Raw genomic sequence first — 21556 nt, forward strand, 5'->3', positions numbered from 1 at the left:
CTCTGAGACTTATTTAACTGGTTTTAAAGGAGGATAATGTGTGACCTTTAAGGCAAACTTAATAAAGTTGCAATGGACTACCGTTTTGACAAACTGCATCTGCCTGTGTTAGACTCTGAGGAAGATGCAGTGTGTGGGAAAGTAAGTCCTTTGCACCTTTATTAAATTTGCTTTGAGTGATTTGTGTGCTCCAGTATTTTTTTGGATCCTGTCTTGAAGAAGGTATCCACTGAATTATATTTTTTGTACGTGTTCCATTTGTGGAGGGGCTGAAGCAGAAGAGTTTCCTTCTACAATGCTAAAAATGTGCTTATGTGCACATGTGCACATGTATTCAACTATGTGCCTCTGTAGTTTTGATACTCTAATAAAATGGCATATGGAGACCAGTGAGAAATATTAAAGAGAACAACATAGAAAAGAGGACTAAAGAAAAAGCAGCAACTACAGGAAAATAGAACAGGCCGCAAAGACAGAGCCTTATCTCACCTCATCTCACTTCAGCCTTATATTATAAATGTCCAAATGGCTTCTTTTGTCTATTTCTTCAAATGATGTTCATTCTTATTTTACCTTTAATTACAGATTGAACTGTTTCACTTTATTAGATTGTAGCTGTGTGTGAGTTAATGATATTTCCGCTGTTGTAAATAAAATAAATAATAATTTAAAAAAGTTTTTCCTTCCAACTCGTTCCAGCACATCAGTGACGATGACCTGTTCTTCTTTTAGAATACAAAACGAACATTGATAAAGATGTGAGATAATTCGCACCTCCGGTGTTAAGAATCTTGACGTTTTCATTAAGAATGAAACTTTGTAGTACCTTTTATTAATTAGGCGTTGTTGAAAATGTCCAGATGAAATGTGGGAAAGGATTTTCACAAGTCTTGTACAAAGAAAAATAGTGCATTATGGTGAGATCCATCTTTTATCCAGATTGGAATATTTATTATGATTTAGCTTGTAAGCTTGCTTTTCTTTGTTGGTGATGGAATTTGAGATTTTATGTTTGTTTGTTTTTCTTAACTTTATTGTTTTTTTTTTTATGAAATAAAATTGACAAATAAAAAATAAAAAAATAAAAAAATGCTGAGTGTGTGTTCATGTGAGAGAGTGTTTTTGTCATTTTTTTGTATTTGAGTCATGCATATGAGACAATTTAAATACATATAAATCTTAAGAAATCTATAACTTAGTGGATACCTTCTTAAAGACAGTGAAGAAGACACCTCGATAAATGTAATAAAGGTGCTAACGTTGCCACAATAAATGATAAAAGAAAATACAATTCTTGGGTTTTAAACCTACAAATGTTTTTGTTTATTGTTTACCTGATCATAAACCAATTCAGTTGATTGTAATTATCTAGTAATTTCCCATCACTGTAGACAATTGCGGTGAACTCCCTCACAGTACCTTCTTGCATCACCCCTTCCCCTTACAGGCTGTCAATGAACTCTGATTACACCCAGCTGTTCTCATGTTTTGAGGCTGCAGAGCGCTGCTTTCCATCATCTGATTTCAAGATTTCTTTCCACTCTGCCTTTGATGTGTAAAACTCCAAAGTCTGCCTGACGGGCGTTTTCATGTGGCAGCCGGCCAAATGACTTCCGAACTTCTCATACGCGTAAAAGAAATGTGAGAAAAATGGATGTTCACAGGCAACAGTGACATTATATTCCTTCAGTTATAATGTTCTCAGGCTAATCACTACACAGAAATGTGTCAAGCTAAGAGGCTACATGTGTTTCCAGCTGCCAACACAATAAACAACAGTACATCCTTTACTGCTTACGGTTAAATGAAAAACAGATTATTCCCTGATTAGCTGTATAAATTATAGGGCTTTATCTTTCTTCAGTATAACACCTTATAAAGCGAGGTTCATTGATTCAGACGGCAAATGTTCAAAAAACAGGTGAAATAAAGGACAAAAGATGGAGTGTGGCTCTGAGGGCTGAGCTATGAAAACACAGTCTAGTTAAAACAGACACACACACACGCACACCTACACACACACACACACACACACACACACAAACCTACACACACACACACGCACACCTACACACACACACACACACACACACACACACACACACACACACACACACACAAACCTACACACACACACACGCACACCCACACACACACACACACACACGCACACACACACACACACACACACACATGCACACACTGCAATAAGAAAGCAATGTCAGACAGGCAGTTTATCATAGGGGCAGACAGGAAGAGACAGAGACAGATTAAAGACCATTAACAGTGTGTGTGAGTGTATGTGTGTGCATCTGTGCGTGTACATGTGTGTTTCTCACCATAATGACATAATGTCGTAAATAGCTGTATCATATTATTCATGTGCTTTAAAGTCTGTCTCTCTCCCTGCGTGTATACATTGTTGTTGTTTGTGTGTGTGTGTGTGTGTGTGTATGTGTGTGTGTGTGTGTGTGTGTGTGTGTGTGTGTGTGTGTGTGTGTGTGTGTGTGTGTGTGTGTGTGTGTGTGTGTGAGCCTGTTCATCTCCTCAGTGCATACAGTGTTTAAGTCTGTTTATATGTTAATGAGATCTGTCATCTTGAACATAACAGGATTACTAATGTAATCACAGTCATTATCACGCTTATGATCTCTGTCTCAGACTTTATCGCTGATGTCACATGCTTGTCATTACTACTGGGATTTTGTGTCTGTGTTCATGTTGTTTGTTTAACACGTGTCTACTATTCTATTGATTAAACAGACAGCCATGTGATACTTAAACTAAATGTTGTTTTCATTTGTGTGCATACACGGCCACATTCATTCTGGGTCGTGATTGCAGCTCTGGAATAAAACGTAGACATACTGTACATTATACTATTTTATTCACGGTGCAACAGATCACAGTTGATCTTTGAGCCGCTTTGATCAACCCCCACAGTTCTGACCGCATGTGATCGATCAAGAACAGGCATCATCAATGTGTACAATAAATGTGCTGCTGCTTAATCCCTGTGCTGAGTTGTTGTGGTTAGTAACAGAGTTGTTGTCTTCAGTAATATACTCTCACAGCTTGCTGTAGTTTGTAGATGTAAACTTAGCCAACTATCAGAGTTTGTTACAGAACGCTGTGTTTGGTCCAAAAACTGAAAATATAGTCTGCACGCCTCCAGATTGTTTTTTTTCTGACTCATACAACACGTGCTGCAGGTGCAAGTGTACAGGCACACACAAACCCACTTAATGAACGTTGTGTTTATGTTACGTGTTCAACATTGTCAAAACTCATTTACAGATAACAGCAGATTTGTTATTCGCTGATGGATATTTTGGAGGAAGTTTTGAGTTTGTAATGTCGATTAAATGCATTTAAAGAGCAAGAAAGATGTTTTAGGGTGTGATCAGTTGCACCACTAGGTTTTGTTCAGCATTAGTTTGCAGTGGTGATATTGTAGAGTTTATCAGTTCTATCAGTTAGGGCTCGACCAATATGGAATTTTTTGGGCCGATACCTATATTGATATTGGGAATAAAAAAGCTGATACCGATTTATTGGCTGATATATTTCTTGGAAGTTCGATCTTCAGTTCAGCCTGAATGTGTTCAAAGCGAGAATGTTTTTTTAAGTGCTCAACGATCTTCCTTAATAAGTGACCTGGATCGGTGCCGTCAGTCCAATATCTGATCCGTGAATTACGTCAATATTGGGCCCAATACCAAAACAAGATCAGATCAGTCCAATCTCTACCAAATTGTTCTTCTTATGACACAGGACTTTCATGTTTTATTACTCTGTTGTTGTAGTAAAGGAGGGTTTGCATGAGACAGAAGTAATTCCAAGTGAAAAGTCATAACAGGTCACTAACCTTGTGCATCTGACTGACTGAGCTTTTTCTCTGTAAACAGAATATTGCAGTAGCTGGACATTATTTATCAATTTGTTATTGAGACTGGTAAGACTAGAGACTAGAGCGAATCTGAAACAATGTGCAGAAAGATGCTAGAGACCCTGATGGTAGCACAAACCTTTCATTACATATGATAACAAGGTAAAAATGTAATATTCACAGTGAACTTATTTACAGTGCACAACAATCCCCTACAGCAAAATCAACACACATTATCCACGCCGGGAGACAAAATATATTTAATAATAATACTTAGAAACCCCCTGTAAGAGTTAACACAAAAGTAACAATGCAAAAAAGTGAAAATGAAAAACTGAGCTCAATACAAGGCCACTCTGGGCCCTTGCAGCTCCGAACACTTTCTGTTTTACTGCTGACAACCATCACCATGCTCTCCAACTCCACTCCCCAAGGACTTCAGTCTCCCCTTATATAGGAGCAGACTCCTACCAGAGACAGTCAGAACATTTACCTGCACAGTTAAGTCCAGCTAGTTACAGCTCCATTAGGCCATTTAATTGGACTTCTGTCTTTGTCACAGTTTATAAGCACCGAGGGAGGATTGATTCATTGATGAAAGTCTGTCAGATTTCGTTATGGTAGGTGAAATTATGCCAGCAAGTATCAAGCTACCTTCCTCTGGTTGACCTCGCTAAAAAGTTATCAAACAGCAAATTGGTTGTTGTTGAAAGGTGAAAACTTTAGACAACTTTACAGCTCTGTACATTTCAGACATACTCTGCGCTTTACTTTTGGTACAAATGTGAGACACACTATCCCTATAGCATTTAGTGATACCAGTGTTTCCCCTACCATTATATATATTTTAATATAAGATTTCTTTTGGGGCTTTTTGTGCCTTTATTGTAGAGATGGGATAGTGGATAGAGTCGGAAATCAGGGAAAGAAGTCATTTAAGGATACCTTTCCGATAGAAAAGGACAGCTGTCATTAAAAGTAACACATGAACACCAAGATTCCTTCAAGAGTTTGTGTCGCCGTGTCGGCATGTCGGCTTGTCCCCAACGCTTTAAACCTAGGGGAAACACTGGATACCCTAAGGTAGACGACAATGAGACTTTTGCTATGCTATGCATTTATGCTGTTCAACCTGCGGGTAAAAGCCCGGGGCAGAAACTGTGAGGCAGCCCACAATGCAGAGGCCACCTTATTTAAAACAGTATTTTGTACCCTTCACTTCAAATTACCACACTACGAATTTGTTGTTCCACGTTTAAAAAGAGCAAGTGGCAAAAAAGACTTAAAGCTCTTTCTGACTGGAATAACTTACATCAGATCTATTTAGTCACTTTGTTCGTTTAAGACTTAGTCTTCTGTTTCAGTGATGGAGTGTTCATGTTCCCACTAATACTGTCACCCTCTCTACTTGTATGGATCCGCTCATGTTCTTTCCTTTGTTACTCCTGATCATTTTGGCCATCATTGGGTTGAATTGTTTTTCATCCACTACTCTGTTTCACCTTAGTGGGTTACTTTGTGTTGTCTGTTTGTGTGTTGTTGATATTTTGTCTTTGTCTTGTCTTTTTTTTTTCTTTCTTTTCTTTCCTCTTTTGAATTGTTGTCAATTTTCATCATCCTGTCATGTTGTGAATTGTCTTCTTTTAGGACCCCCTTGAAAATGAGATGATACAAATCAAGGGGCTTATCCTAATAAATAAAATACAAAATACAAAAAAATCACTGACCAACTGCAGTATGTAGGCGTGTTAGTATGATTTCAGTCGGACTAACATGCTAACATGCGTTTTGACAGTTTAAGTCAGACTAAATGTTTGGCAGTTCCTGGACATTGAAGTGGGATGCAGAGAAACAGATGATCAACATGTATAACTTTACTTGTTCAACAATGAATAAAACGCCTTCATATGAAAATGGTCTGTTAGTGCCTTTTCTTTATTATGATATATTTGTTTTATCAGGGGCACAGAGAGTAGAGTTGACTATGCTAAGTCATGCTAAGCTAACAGTCCAGTCAACACACCAACCCAGTCTGCTTGGTGTTAAAAAAAAAGAGTGGTCTTGTGACATTCAGCATGCAGGCATTATTAGATGCAAGGTTGCATTTTTTGGTACTCTCTGCAAAAACTGTCATAAGCCGGCTAACAATGCTTCATTGCACCGTGCAGAGGCAGAGCGTATACTTGTTGTACAATACACTGACAGCTGGTTTACAAAAACATGCGAAATAATGAACAAGTAAAAGCCAATTATCACCCTTCAATAGCTTAAATATACCCTGCTGTTCTTACATGACCTCATCTAGTCTGCTGCAACACTCCGCCTGTCCTCCTTTTCCATAAACCAATTTCTGTCTTTCTCAGTGTCTGTCTGCTTTTGCGTGCCAGCACTAGCAAGCTGTACTGGACTCACACAGACACACAGATAAACACACACACTGACTGTTGGTTTGTATGTAAGAAAGACTTACATAGAAAAGGAGAAGCATGTGTACGAATGTGTGTACTTGGTGGTGTGTGTGTGTGTGTGTGTGTGTGTGTGTGTGTGTGTGTGTATGCACGTGTCTGAAAAAGATGATAAAAATTTTTGGACTCCAGCAGCAGTACCTTTTCTTCTATGTTGCTATGGTAACAAGCAGACCGGAGAGGGAGAGCGAGTGAGATGGATAGAGAGACCCCCAAGGACACACACACACACGCACAGACGCGCACAGACGCGCACGCACACGCACGCACACGCACACACACACACACACACACACACACACACACACACACACACACACACACACACACACACACACACACACACACACACACACACTGCAAACACTGCAAACATGCCTTCTCACCACCTCCTTTTTCTCTCTGTCTCAGACAAAGGCTTTTCCAGCCAATTATCTTGCCTCGGCACAGGGAGGGTTAACAGCTGCTTGGTGTCTGTACAACTACAGACCTTAAGCCATTTGGTCTTGGCTCTAACCACTGCACACTATTCTGTAGCATTACACATGTGCCAACTATGAGAAAAAGCATTGTCTTATTGCTGGAAAGTGCAATGACAGCATCAAACCAATTAAATACATGCATATAGTAGGCTCAGTAGTCATGTTAAATAGGCATTGCATGTTTTTCAGGTTATTGGAGCCATTTCATGTTTTTTGGTTTACTTTGATGTGCAATAAATCTACCAGCAACGTTAAACATCAAGTCTCACTGGATTTATTTTGGATCATGTCTGCGCGTTTGATGAACTGTTCCCGTTTCTGTGGTAAATACAAGAAGATATTGGAGAGGTTACAGGAAAAAACACATTTTTGGAGTTTTTGTCACTTCAATTTATACTATTATTTGCAGAGACCCAATCCATCATGAACAACATTTAGAAAAGTAGCAGTGGAAAGGAAAAACTTCCTTTTAACAGGCAGAACCCTCGAGCAGAACCAGACTCATGTTGAACAGCCGTCCCTTGTGTCAGCACTGGGTTAGAAAATGGACACTTTTGCCTTTTGGATGAGACAGACTGAAAATAGTTAGCTTACATTGCACTTAATCCACACAAGCATCAGTTCAAGACCGCTGTTAGGGATCTTGTGTGAGGTATTTAATTGCTCATTGCAGGTTTTTAGTGAATTCACATCATTGAAGCACTAACTTCAGGTGTTATGAACTTCTTTGAGGGGCTTCAATACAAAGCCAGTAGCTTTGAGAACACTTGCATTGTACCTACATTTTTAATAAGGATGTAGGTGAGAAAGGTACCACTTGACTTTTAACACAGATAAAAAACAGGTTGGTGTTCAGGGACGTCCCAAGTGGACTAAAATATGCTGCAATGCGGTCCTTTAAATTCAAAAGATGCTTTGACTGAACGCAAACCCTGAACGTGTGCATTTTTTTTGGTCACTGCTGCTTACGTTGCTAATAAGCAAATAGCTAATGGTGAATATTTGTAGTATGTAGAGTTGGTTGTCTCTCAATCCTGCAGCACCATGTCCGATGTGTCCTTGGGCAAGAAACTTAACCCTAAATTGCTACCGCTGCTTCGTCGGTGGCATATGCATGTGTATGAATGAGATTAGTTACTTCTGATGGTCACTTTATAAAGCAACCTCTGCCATCAGTGTGTGAATGGGTGTGAAATGTATTACCTGCGTTGTAAAAGCACTGAGTAGTCTGAAGACTAGAAAAACACTATACAATCTCACTTTGACTTAAAGTGTTACCGTAAAGTACGTTTAGTGTTATCACTTATTTTCACAATTGTTTGAATGGACTTCTCATTTGTAGAGTATAAGTTGATTTCTTAACTCATAGTATGGTACTGGTGATTCAGCAACAAGCTGACACCAACACCCCCCCCCTCCCAGTCCTCCTACAGGTGGATGCTGGGGTGGTGGTGGTGGGGCTGAGTCAGAGCTGGCAATAAAGGAGTAGAGGGAGAGACCGGAAATCTTGCAGCTTAAATAGACGACTAATTGGAAGGAGGTGTTGTCAGGTGATTGTTGAGAATGAGGTATGTCAAGTGTGAAATCAGTGCAGCTCGTGTTGACTGCCTGAACTAGCTCGCAGGCGTCGCCTCATTTATGTCCTATTCCACCAACACTGAGAAATGACAACTTGAGCAGATGATTTCCAAATATTTCCCTTTCCAATTTCTCATCATTGTAATATAGAATTTGCAATAAAATATGAAATGATAACTTTTTCATAATTATTGTCATTTTCCTATAAAACAAAACATGCATATAAACATGTAATTCAACCAAATATCTCAACTCTAAACTATTAGTGATGTAGCTGTTTGCCAGGAGGCTGTTGGTTAAAAGTTGGGTAGAGTCATTTCTAATATGGTGACCGCCATTGTTTGGCTTCAAAACTCCTTGTCAGAAACCGAAGGGTGACGTCACTGGCACTACGTCCATGTTTTATACAGACTATGATCAGAACTAGCAAAAGCGCTTTAAATAAATCAGTGGCTACTATAATTTTCAGAGTGTCTAAGATAATGAAATGGTTGTAGTCCACTCTTGTGTGCTACATGAAATGAACCATGCAATTGTGGTGCCTGTCTTATTTTTTTCTGACGCTTTACATCTGCATCTTATTTTGGAGTCATTTTCAATCTGATATAATGCTATCTGTTCTTGACATAAGAGAATTTATGCTGTCTCTGCATTAATCCCAACAGTATCTGTCTTATCTGCAAAGACCTTTACAGATCCCTCCATGGGCACATAAAAGCAAAGCTGCTTGCATACATATAAGATGTCAAGTAAGACCTTTTAAAAGGTAATCAACAGATCTCGTATAATATCTTAACTCTTGATAACTTCTATTAAATTGAAATAACAGCAGGGCAAATACAGAAGCATTGCAATATGTGTGAAGCACTGTGTGGGAAAACTACAATTATATAACTGTCTTGAAAAACAGGTTATTTTCCTACGCGATACAAGTTTAGAAAAAGGGGACACAGTTCAAGACTCAAAATGTTTTTGTATCAACCGAAATGAACAACCCTGAATAACTCTGAATGAGACATGATTTAAATCTAACAAGAGAAGCATTTAGGTTTGAAGTTGTCAATGAACTGGAAATGTGAGCTTAGGTGTAAATACATGTCGGTTCATCTTGTCCCAACATTTAATCAAGGACTATCTGAGGAGTCTGTGAATCACTCTTATTTTTTGCATTGTCCATCTGTCTAGTGGAACAGCACCTGGGGCCTCTAGAAAGGGGCCTGACAGGATAGCAGATGTTTTCTAGGTCACTTTATCCTGCATGAGACCATCAAGGCCACCCACATACCTGGTTGCTACACTGGGGATATGAATGTTGTGAAAAGCCTCGATCTTCAGCAGATCCAGACGGACAAGCACTTAGTGTTCTGTCAGTGTGAAAATGTGCAGACGTGACCTGTTTTCAATTGTCATCCCTACGCATGGCACAGGCCGGCTCTTGGTGACGGCACGTTACACACAGGCTAGTGCAACTGATGAGCTTGCCAAATGACTTTCTTCATCTATTACAAGTTGGATGTCATCCAGGAAGACTGATCCCTCCAACATTAGTTATATCTACCCTTCTTGATAAGGGGAACACATTTTACTTAAAGCAGCAGTTTGGCATTTTCAGATTTGTATACACTTCCTTTGAAGTACTTGATAAGATTAATACATGAAGTGTGCACACTAAATATCAAGCTCATTTGGATTGTTTTGTTTTGTCTTGCAAGCACTGTAAAGATACCAATGGTACTTGAGCTTGTATAGTTGTTTTCTAGTCTTCTGACTACTCAAAGTGTTTTTACACACTGATGGCAGAGTGTTAAAACAGAGCTATGTAAAGTGACCATCAGAGGTAACTAATCCAATTCATACACATGCATACGCCGCCAACAAAGCAGAAGGAGCAATTTATGGTTGCTGCAGGGGCTGGGAATCGAACCCCCAACCTTCTGGTTGATAGAACTAACTTCACCAATTGAGCCACAACCGCCCCAACCACAAATAATCACTATATCAAGAGACTGTAAGGGTTGGGGTGGAGGGGTAGAAGGGTTGTTTCAGGGGACGTTAGGTGGGTGGTTGGGGAGGGATTCGTCACGCCATTAGTAAACCATTCTGTATTTGTGTTGTACCTGCATTGAATAAATGGTGTTAATAAAAAAGTTGATCACAAAACTAGAAACCAGTCAAGTGTTAGGCATGCTGTGAGTGTTTCACATTACAAAATACAGCAGGTTTATGAAAGTCCTCAAAGCACCGGTGAATGTGTCTGCTAGAAGCACTGGCCTTCTCAAGTAAATACAGGCCTCAGTTTCTTTTTCATTTTTTTTCAGTTTCAAAATTCTTTTCTCAAACATAAGCTCTGGGAGGGCAAGTAGCCGAGTGGTTAGTGTGCATGCCCCATGTGCGGAGGCTATAGTCCTCCAAGCAGGTGGCCCAGGTTCAAGTCAGACCTGTGGCCCCACTCTCTCTCTCTCTCTCCAAGATTTCTGACTCTATCCGCTGTTCTGTGTCCTAATACAAGATCCCAAGCTCCAGAAGGCCCATGTACGATGTGTCCTTGGGCAAGACACTAAACAAAATTGCTCGTCAAAATAGACTAGAAAAGAGCTATACAAGCTCAATAAGACCATTTACCATTTCCCTTCTTTTAACTCAGGCTCTCATTGGCTATTATAGTCTGGGAACACAAACAGATAGCACACAAATATGCATGTGTCCAGAGTTGGTGTGTGTTTGTATCCAAGAGGAAAAAGCACACAAACCTTTTGAATATGAGCCTTAAGTATGTCTAGGTATTGACACAGACCTGCCTCTTCTCGTCTGCATTGTTAAAATTCTGAGATGGAAGTCAAGCCAAATATTAAAGGAATGGTCCTCCAACTACCCAAAATGCATCAGGCTAAAATCCAGAGAGCCTTAAATGTCATGAGACTACTTTTAGAAAAACACAGATAAATGATGCTTGAGTTGACTTTATCCATCATCATTTGTGTGCGAGGCAGACTTAATGAAACTAAATCACAGCAGACCTTCGGATACACAAAACACCACCTCCGGATCAATACACATTTAGACAGCCTGGGCATCATGCATAGACACAAGCAAGGCACATTTACACACAGCCAGTGAGAGTGAGGCGCCCACACACACACACACGCACAGCCTATTGATTGAGCTCCCTGTTTACAATTTTCTCTTCAATAGTTGAAGTGGCAGAGTTAAGGCCTACAGCTTCCAATGTGTCCTCACCAAACCACTGCCCTCCATCAACAGGCTAACGAGGCTTAACTGAAGCATTAGGGCAGTCAGTCCACACAATTATAAATTAAGCTCTGTGTCTACGAGGCTATAAGATGTACTGTGTCTAAAGATGTTCATTACTCTGAGCAAAATTATGGTTGCTATACTCTCTAGTTTGACAGACCCTTGCCTTGTACTGTTTAAGGCTCAAAGGGGTAATTCAGAGTTTCAGAACAATTTTCTTTTTGAGGGATACAAATCGTGAGCATGTCACATGCAAAGCCCTGAAGTCACATTCAGTTTATCATCTGTTTGTTTTACTAGCATCTGTTAATCACCAGACATCCACTCTTTGTCTGTTGCTAGTTTAAGTTATATGTTTTTCAAATGCTGAGATGTTCATGGGAAAAGTCGTTACACAAACACAAACCAAACTATTTATTTTAGTTTATTGTTATCTCTGTTGTGACAGATGTCAGTGTCATTACTCGATGAACGTTTTCTGCCTCTGGAGTGAAACGTGATAATGACTATGATTCAGGAAGTTCATTTTGAGGGTGATAAAGCAAAGAGTCTCAGTGAAGTTTATGTATTTACTTTGAGTCAGGAGCAGGAAAACACCTAAACCCCACCTTCAACCACCTGACGAGGAGTCATCCCACTCCACTCTGTTTTCTCATTTCTTCGACCCACCATCCCTTCCCTTCCTCTCATTCATCCACCCACTGTCCCTCATCCCTTCCTCTTCAACTTAATGCATGCTAGGGATGTGAATTTCAGTATTTGCTGCAGAGGGCTCCGGACAGTCTTTGGGCGTTAATGACAACTGAGTGAGGTGACCTGTGCTGCACTACAAGACGCTTTGTGTACACTAGGGCCCAAGGTGCTGTGCATAGACATGATCATCATCAGTAAAGTGTACAAATGTCTTCATTGTTCTCATGTTAACACTGCCAACTACACTCAAACCCACTCTCTCCCCTCCACTCCCCTCTTTTACTCTGTGTGTTTCTCTGTGTCTTGATGCCCCTTCCTACCCGCTGTAAATAATGTCATGTGTCACAGAGAGGCCTCCATGTAGAGGATGACCTTTCCAAACCTCACAGAAAATTTGCCTAGGCCTCGAAAAGCTTTCTGAGTAAACCTCTCCATCTTGCTCTGACTTTCTCTGTGACATCCTGCTTTCAAATTCAGATTTGTTATTGCTGTTTAAATAGAAAAACTCAGGAAAACAGAGAACTATCACAAGTAAATCCACGTGGGATTGTTACAGCTGTATGTTTTTCTGTGTAGGATTTTGACTTAGAGGCGGACACATCTGGCTGTAGATGTTCTCGCTGATGTGTTCGTGGATGATATTGACAAACATTTTCTGTTCAGATTTGTTTTTTGTGTCTTTTAATGTCTAATGATGTAGTTTTGTATTTGGATGTTTGGCTGCTCATTGTTTGAGAGATTTTGAATCTCAATCACTTTCGTTCCTGGTTAAATGAAGGTTAACAAAAAAAAAGGTGTATCTAGTAGGGGTGTGACGAGATATCGCAATATCATAAACATGACAATATTTCTCAAAGGGGTGAAATCAGAACAGAGACAGAAAGCAACAGCCATTGTGAAGGAGTCTGATGTTGAACTGGATATTTACAGTAATTGTTGTGTGCCATTGTTGTGTGGCGTTCTAACCTCTCTCCATTTTTCAAAAGCATGTCCAACATTTATCCTAGTTTTAACACGTTTCTGTCCGTGGAGCTCATAAGAAACATGCAGAGGTCGGGTAGAATCAGTTATATCTGAACCAGTTCACTTGCCCGCTTCCATCACTGTAACACCTGATGGTCTGTTGTTCACCTGGAAGACAACGCTATGTAAAGTGCCCATTGGTATTAACTAATCCCATTCACATGCATTCCCACACCGCTGGTTATGCCACCTGGGCCAATTTGGGGTTCAGTGTCTTACCCACAGACACTTTGACACATGTTCTGCAGGAGCTGAGATCGAAGAGGACCAGCTCTCCCACTGATCCAAAGCACCCCTAACATCTATCAATGTCTCGAACAGAAAACCAGACAGGTCTCCCAAATGCCTGAAAAAAGCAGGGCAGCTCAAATTAAAAATATTCACAAATATACAGTCTCATGGAGGTATCGGCAAAATGAACAGTTACTGTAAAAAAACACAGAAGAGAAACGTATACTAATACACCAGGTTCATGTGGGTGTCTGTAGCTGCATGTGTGTGTGTGTGTGTGTGTGTGTGCGCATGTGTCGTGTGTGTGTCTGCATGTTTGCGTGGGTTTGTGTGTGTGTGTGTTGTGTGCGTGTGTGTGTGTGTGTGTGCGCATGTGTCGTGTGTGTGTCTGCATGTTTGCGTGGGTTTGTGTGTGTGTGTGTTGGGTGCGTGTGTGTGTGTGTTGTGTGTGTGTGTGAGTGTGTGCACGTGTTAACATTCTTAAGCTGCACCATGCTTCTCTTGGCAGAGGCTTTGCCAACCTCGAGACATGCTGTGTGTGTGTGTGTGTGTGTGTGTGTGTGTGTGTGTGTGTGTGTGTGTGTTGTATCAGTATCTTAGGTGCATGAGGGCAGAAGCTACCTGGCACTGATTGCAAAGTCTCTGTATCCGTTGTGCTCTCTCTTTCTCCACTCCTCTGTCAAACACACACGTACACTCCTCGTTGTATTGTCCACCAACGACTATTTTATACATGCAATTCATTTTGTTTAATTAATAACATAGAGTTTTAACTGACAAATGCTATTGTAACAACAATAATCATAACTTTCAAAGAATCATTATTTATATTTGAACAAGGGTTGGGCGATATGGACCAAAAATCATATCTTGATATTTTTTTTGCAGAATGGCGATACAGTGAATATATATTTCAAGGTTAGAATGCAGAAAGGTTTTAAGACCGATGTAGAGCTGGCTAAACACTGAAGCTTCTGCAACATGGCAGTCTGCGTGAGCATCGACTCTTAGGAGGAGGGCGTGGGGGGAGACAACTCTCTCCAATGTTTTGAATTTGGACTGCATTACTCATTTTAAACTCTGTGTGTAGTTACATATTGCTCCTTTAAGTGATGATAACAAGTAAAAGATGACTTTGAGAATGCAATAGTTGTATCTAATCGTAATAGAGCCTTTCAGTTAAGAAGAGTTAAACCTCATTCCCATCTTCTCATGAGGTAAGGTAGAATCCTTTTTCATCTTAATATGTCACAGATGGTGGACTTGAACTGATTGTTTGTGGCCTTTTGTCAAGTTGCTATGATGCACCAGCTAAATCCTAAAAGAAGATACGTCAACAACTGGAAAGTTACATCTGTATAGTATTAGAGCCTGTGGAAGAATCCGTCTACATCTTCTCACAATTACTTTTTTGCACTCACCCTCTGGAATAAAAAATCCACATGAAATTGCGAGTTAATGCAAATCCGGGAACGCTCTCGCTTTTTCAAAGCTGCCCTTTTCAATTATTTTTTATTAGCATAGATAAAATGTGTGTAATGTGAATGTTGTCGGTTGGAGTAACCACTCAGCAGAGATTAATCAGGAGCCTCAGTACTTTCATTCAGCTCTATGGAGCGCAATACTGTATGATCTAAAATATTAAGTTTTATTTTAACAGCCGCCCCTAGCTAGGCAGCTCTTAGGTTAAAATTATTATTTTATCTTTTAACTTACATAAAAGTGTTATGTTAACATGCCAATGTGCTGCTTGAAATATCGAAATACATAAACTATAAATAAGTTAATTATAAGCTTTCTTTACAATGACTATGTCTTTACAATGTGGAAATATAATCTGAAGAAACGTTAAGATTCTAAAGCATTCTCTGTCTTCAGGCTTCAGCATCGTGAACATGACAAACTTCTCTGTCTCATTTATCGGTTATTTTGTGCTGCAGAATAAAAAAGGATCTCATAAGATGCCATTACCAAGAAGTGCTCTGAAAGAATAAAAATCCATATATCTCAATAATATCAAAAACAATAGAAAATCAATTCTTTTTTGTTCCCTCCTGTATGGAATGGTAGAGATTTCTTCCAGAAATGTTTTTTTCAATTTATCTTATCACCTTTTTCGAACATTTTTTTTTGCAATTTCTTGTCAGTTTGGGAAGAGCCAGCTTCCTTTCACAGCCTCTGAGCAGCAGCTGATGTTGTTGTGAAATAACATTTGGTGGAGTTGGTCTGCCAAGCCAAGGCTCATCATTTAGCTATGATGCAAACTTCTATGATGAATGTTTTACTGCATTTCTTGACAGAAAAATAAAACACACCATCTACTCTTCTGACCAATCAAAGCTCTTTTACACTACTTGTCACATTCCCCCGTTCAGACCATATTGACACACTGACAGTAGATGATGTCATGTAAAGTGATAATCAGTATATACTAAGGATGAACCTGCTAACCAGTTAAACTATTAACCAGTTAACTGGTTAAATGATTAACTGGTTAACTGTGATGCTTTAAAACATCATGGTTAATTAATCGTACAGGCTCGCTACATTGAGTCTTTGGTAAATGGACTTGAGCTTTTCTAGTCTTCTGACAACTCAAAGCGTTTTTACACCTCAGGTCACACCTACACATTCAGACACTGAACGCAGAGGTTGCTATGTAAAGTGACCATCAGAAATAACTAATCCCATTTAGGGTACACCAAGAATGACCAGGGATTCTTGCTTGAAAAAGCAATACTTGTAATTATATGTTTAAATATTGGATCAGCATTAAAGGAAACATAATACAACAAATTTAATATAAAAATATATAGGGTTGGAATCCTGCCTGTGGCTCCCTTCCTGCATGTCATTCTCCACTTTCCCTCTCTCCTAGATTCCTGACTCTATCCACTGTCCTGTCTCTAAAATAACGGCATAAATAGCCTTGAAGTTATTATTACGAGTGTCTTTTAACCCACAAAACATGTGCCTGCTGTTATATTTTATTACAATGCTTAAACATGTGTAGTGAGGTCCTAAATTCACTACTTAAATGGTTTAGCCAATCACCATTTAGTGTCAATTAACATTCAAAGAAATCTCCCCCATGATCTCCTGCCATGATTAGTTTGCTACACAATCTGCAATTACCGCAAGAGCTATGCAACATTCAATTGAAGTCCTGTTGAAAGAATACAAAACCTTTAGATCTCTGAGCAAGAGAATGAGCCCAAGGAGGGCAAGGAGGAGGGAGGAACAGCAACTAACAGAGGGGCATTGAAAGCATTTTTCTTCAGGAGGAGAAGGAGAAAACCGACAGTCTTGGATTGATTAAGATTTGACAAAGGTGTTGGGAGTTTCAGGATTGTTTTCTCTCTCCTTTGTCTTCCTTAGGGACGATCTGCTATCGAGCCTGAGTCATACATCAATGGCCATGGACAGATTTAAAAGTCCAATTTGACAGATTTGCAACTTGAGGTTTGTGTCAGCCTTCATACCCGCAAAACCAATATAGAATTTGAGAGCATAAGGCCATTTGAAAATAACTATCTCTACATGTTGGTCTCTTGGTTTCCCTTCTAATAAGCTTGGACAGTTAAATCCTTTTTAACATTTATGAGCACTGAGAGATCAGTGACATCAAAGCAGCTTCCTGGAGCGGCTGGCAGAAGACATTGGTTAAAAGCAGAGAATCAACATGTTCTGCACTTGATAGGTCCAAAATACCAGTGCACACTTTTAGACAGTCTTTCTCCTTTATGGCTCTGGGACCTTGTACATATGAAACTAGACAGAGGTAGTCGGATTTGTTTTTTAAAACCAACTGCTGTGTGAAGAAGGTGTGATTATCACGTACAGAGAGGCTCGCGTTGAGCGACTTCTGTCCGGTGTTGACATAAGTCAGAGCTCAACATTTCAATCACGAATGTGGATATTATTTATGCACTTGTATCTCTCTAATTGGAAACAATAGAATCGAGCTGATTTGTCGCTGACGCTTGCTCACGTCGCGTGCTCTTAGGACAGGCTGTTACTCAAATACAGTCAACACAGCATCTTGAGCCTGTTTTATTCCTAAGGTTCGCGAGCTTACTGTTTAGTTAAGAGTGATGGCTTCCGTGGTTTTGTGGTTGATACATTTGAGTTACAAGTGATCAGTCAGCATTTTGTCAAGTTGGTGTCAGAATTGTGTATCAATAAGATTTAGAACAAAGTTTACCAAGAACTGTCAAATACAGAGCGAGTGGAGATAACAACAAATGCCTCCATGTAAATTCATGTGACAGAGAAATTATGAAAGGAGGAGTACATGGGAGGGTACATGTGGAGAACATGGGGGGGTACATGTGTAGACCCATGAGCCTGCTGTTAGCCCTCAGCAGTTCCACTCCAGCAGTGGGGTGTTAAGTACCCTGCTCCGGGGCTCTTTCATGGTGGCTGCTGAGGGACAGCAGTGTGTGTCACCTTCTGTGCTGAGATTCTCCCTGCTGGAGACGGTTGCCAAGTGATTGTACTCCCAATACACTGTTAGAGTGAAGAGGGATTTATACTTAACCTCCTTAACATTCAAGAACTGTCTAAAACTGTCAATATATTATAATGATCAAGGTGGTTAGCTCTGTAGTAACACGTGTCTAAATATTTTAAAGCATGACACATGAATTTGCTTTGTATTTTTTGAGTGCTTTGAAACATTTTAAAAATATTTGAAGCACAATAGTTTACCCATTGTCAAAAAGGTTTTCAATCCTGTTTTAAGTGGAGATGCACGATCCACTTTTTTTTCAGTTCTGATCTTGTTTCCGATACATATGTAATGCTTTTATATCTTAAGGATTAATGTTATTGTTGTTGTTATGTGTCAGGCTGCAAAAAGCTGTAGTAATCCCAGCATTGCAGTGTGATGTCTTCACATATAAACAGGAAGCAGCAGCAGCTGTCAGGTTTTCCAAATTAAATCTTTTAAACTGAAGTGTAAGAATTATACTTTTAATCATAAAGAAGGAGTTCTTCCTTCTCATCTGAATGTCGTCATGGAGACGAATTGTGAGCACTTATAGTTCTGTCTGAATGTCTTCAAAGTGAGAATATGATATGATACCAATATGAGATTGGATCGGTCCAATCTCTAGTTTTAATTTAATGCTGTTTTGTTTTTTCATTTGATGAAGAACAGAGGATTTTCTCATTTTCATTTACCGACATTAATCCTGAATATGTATGGACGACCCATCACCAGTCATGTCTTAAATACAAGCCATAGTTGTAAATTAATGTTGTAATAAATTCCATTTCATGCAGAATCTCCAACCAGCTGATGGACTGTCAGTGGTCTTTTAAACCTCCAACCTCTCTGACCTAAACAGTCGGCCTTTTTATTCTTGAGGTCTGGGCTGTATATCAAGTTTTTAAGATATAATATAGTTTATATTACATTAAATAATGTTATGTGTTTCTTCATTAGAGCCCCATTTTGCCTGTTTCTCCCCTCGCTGTCTGTCCTGCCCCGCCTCGCTCCCTCTCTGTATATGAAACTCAAAAACCGGCTGAATAACAAAAAAAATTATTTCACAAAGGGGTAGTTAAATTTCATATAATTTTTCATGTGCATGTTGATATTGTGCATCTGGCTGTCTAGAAAAGCGCTTCTGTGACATTTGAGATATATATAGTAAAAAGAAAATGGTAAATGGACTTTTACCATTTTCTATTCTTTTCAGTCTACTCAAAGCGCTTTTTCATCACAGGTCACACCTACACATTCACACACTGATGGTAGAGACAGCTGTGTAAAGTGTCCATCAGAAGTAACTCATCCCATAACATTATTTTGTTATTAACATCACATTTAACATTTCAAGTTATAAACTGAAAAAAGACCTAACATTTGCAGCATCTTTAAAAGACGTATCGTTTTTCATCTCAGACGAGGTTTAACCAGGCAAAGACATCCTACATTGAACTGGCAGTCACACGTTCTAAGAGCTACGAAAATATGTTCATTTGGGTCTAAGAACATGTCAATCAATGATTCAATATTAGGGGTCCAATCATTTGATCCCTGGTTGCTCCAGTCCAGAATCAGTCATATCCATCTGTGCATGTGGCTGACTGTGTGAGAGACATTTCAGTCAATATAAGATAAGATAATTTAATTTGGTTGAGATTACGAAACGTTTTTAAACACACACGCTGCCGTTAACATAAGTATACAACATTTATATATATAAATGTTTTATTTTTATTGTTTTAATATCTACTTTTATTCTGAAATGTGTAAAATGGTAAAAAAAAATATACAGCTTACAGTAACTATAGGCTTTTATAATGATATGGTTTATTATGGATAATACTGTTACTGTTGTGTTTCCAAACTTTTGACAGGTAGTATACATATCATATATATTATAAGATAATAATGTAATAATATAGTAGGACTAATCAATATTTTATATTTTTATATTCAGATTTATTATTTGTATTATTTAATTACAAAACCACGGCTCTACAAAGGAGACACTGGAAGCAGCACCGAATGAAGAATGGACAAACACGTATTATTCATTTAAAAGATAATTCTGAAATCATAAAAAGATAGGTTATATATTTTAATTAGGCTATTTTAAAAACTATTAATTTAATTCACAGTTGCATACAGGCAAATCAAGTCCACACACTAAATGCACATAAACACACGTGGGAAATTAATTAAAGCTCCGCTGACGTCCCAAAATCATTCCTCTCTCTCTCTCTTTCTCTCTAGCTCTCTCTCTCTCTCTCTCTCATGTGTCCATGACATCCTGTGCTCCTGACAACAGACCGACCGACCACCATCAGCAGCAGCTACAACTCACCTAAACTCTGTTGACCAACATTGTCTAAGATCAGATCTTTCCAGTCACAGTTGTGTTACCTGACATGAGGATACCGTCCACTGACATTGCATTATTTCTCCATAAATCTGCGGAGAAGCCGGCGTTACTCTGGGTATATTGTGCGTATGCAGACTACGTCTGGAGCAAAAGCGGCAGCTTTAAGGTGACAAAGGGAGACGGTCTGCACGATTTCTGAGAGACTCTCTTTGGCTGCCTTTCCATCTCCCCCAAAAAGAAGAAAAAACATGAAACCATTGATTTGAACTCCAAAGCAGGGCTGCCGTGTCCGTCCATTCACCAATTTAACCTCGTCAATTTAATATAAACACAAATAACTCACAGTGAATCTTTAAGCAGTGTGTCCAGGACTTACCATGGTTGTTCAATCTCCCAGTCTCTGAAAAAGTCGAACTCAAACAGATCCATTGCTTTTGCTTCAGCGCTGCTTCTGCTTCTGCCGCTGCCGCTGCTGCTGCTGCTGGTGTTTAAAATCCGAAGCTGGTGCTACGTGGTTCTACATGGGCTCCCTACTGCTTGTGTGAGTGTGTGACAGAGAGAGAGGGAGAGGAGGCAGAGTTGAGACAAGCGGCGGCCGCTGCCAGGAAGCTGCTACGTGGTCGAGGCGAGCTGACAGGCGGGCAGAGGTGGAGGGAGGGAGGAGTACAAATACAGACTGAGGAGAGCTGGGGAATACACTGATATATTCAGAGCAAACATTTCTTCCCTCACACGAAGAGTTGTGTGCCACAAATTCTTGAAAACAAAAACAAAAACGTCATTCTATTAAAAAAAAAAATTGTGACACTTTATACGTTAAATGTTAAAAATAATTCTAATACAGTCTAAGTTACTTTCTATTTATCAGCTGTTAGAGTAATCAATGGAGTATCATTTTCTTATGAGACAAATAGAATTGAGAATAGTACACTTCATGATCTTAAGATGTGTGATTTAGTTTGATTGTAATTATTTTACTGTAGTAAGCTATTCAAACTCTAAAAAACCTGTGTGAAATTCCCTTGCTTGCTGAGCTATGCTCCTTTGATCCACTTCAACTTTATTGTCCTCCAGGGACATTTGGTT

The 21556-nt window shown here is 39.4% G+C and overlaps 1 protein-coding gene across 1 annotated transcript in view; it reads right to left on the bottom strand.

Annotated features, from left to right (window-relative positions):
- aff2 (AF4/FMR2 family, member 2) overlaps nt 1–21096 on the bottom strand; it is a 99696-nt gene extending 78600 nt beyond the window's left edge. Inside the window, exon 1 of the mRNA XM_061048751.1 lies at nt 20847–21096. Coding sequence (XP_060904734.1) covers nt 20847–20899 — 53 coding nt within the window. The 5' untranslated portion in view covers nt 20900–21096. The remainder of the gene's footprint in view (nt 1–20846) is intronic.
- Nucleotides 21097–21556: the final 460 nt, after the last annotated feature.

Source organism: Labrus mixtus, chromosome 10 (assembly GCF_963584025.1).
Source record: "Labrus mixtus chromosome 10, fLabMix1.1, whole genome shotgun sequence".
Lineage (NCBI taxonomy): Eukaryota > Metazoa > Chordata > Actinopteri > Labriformes > Labridae > Labrus > Labrus mixtus.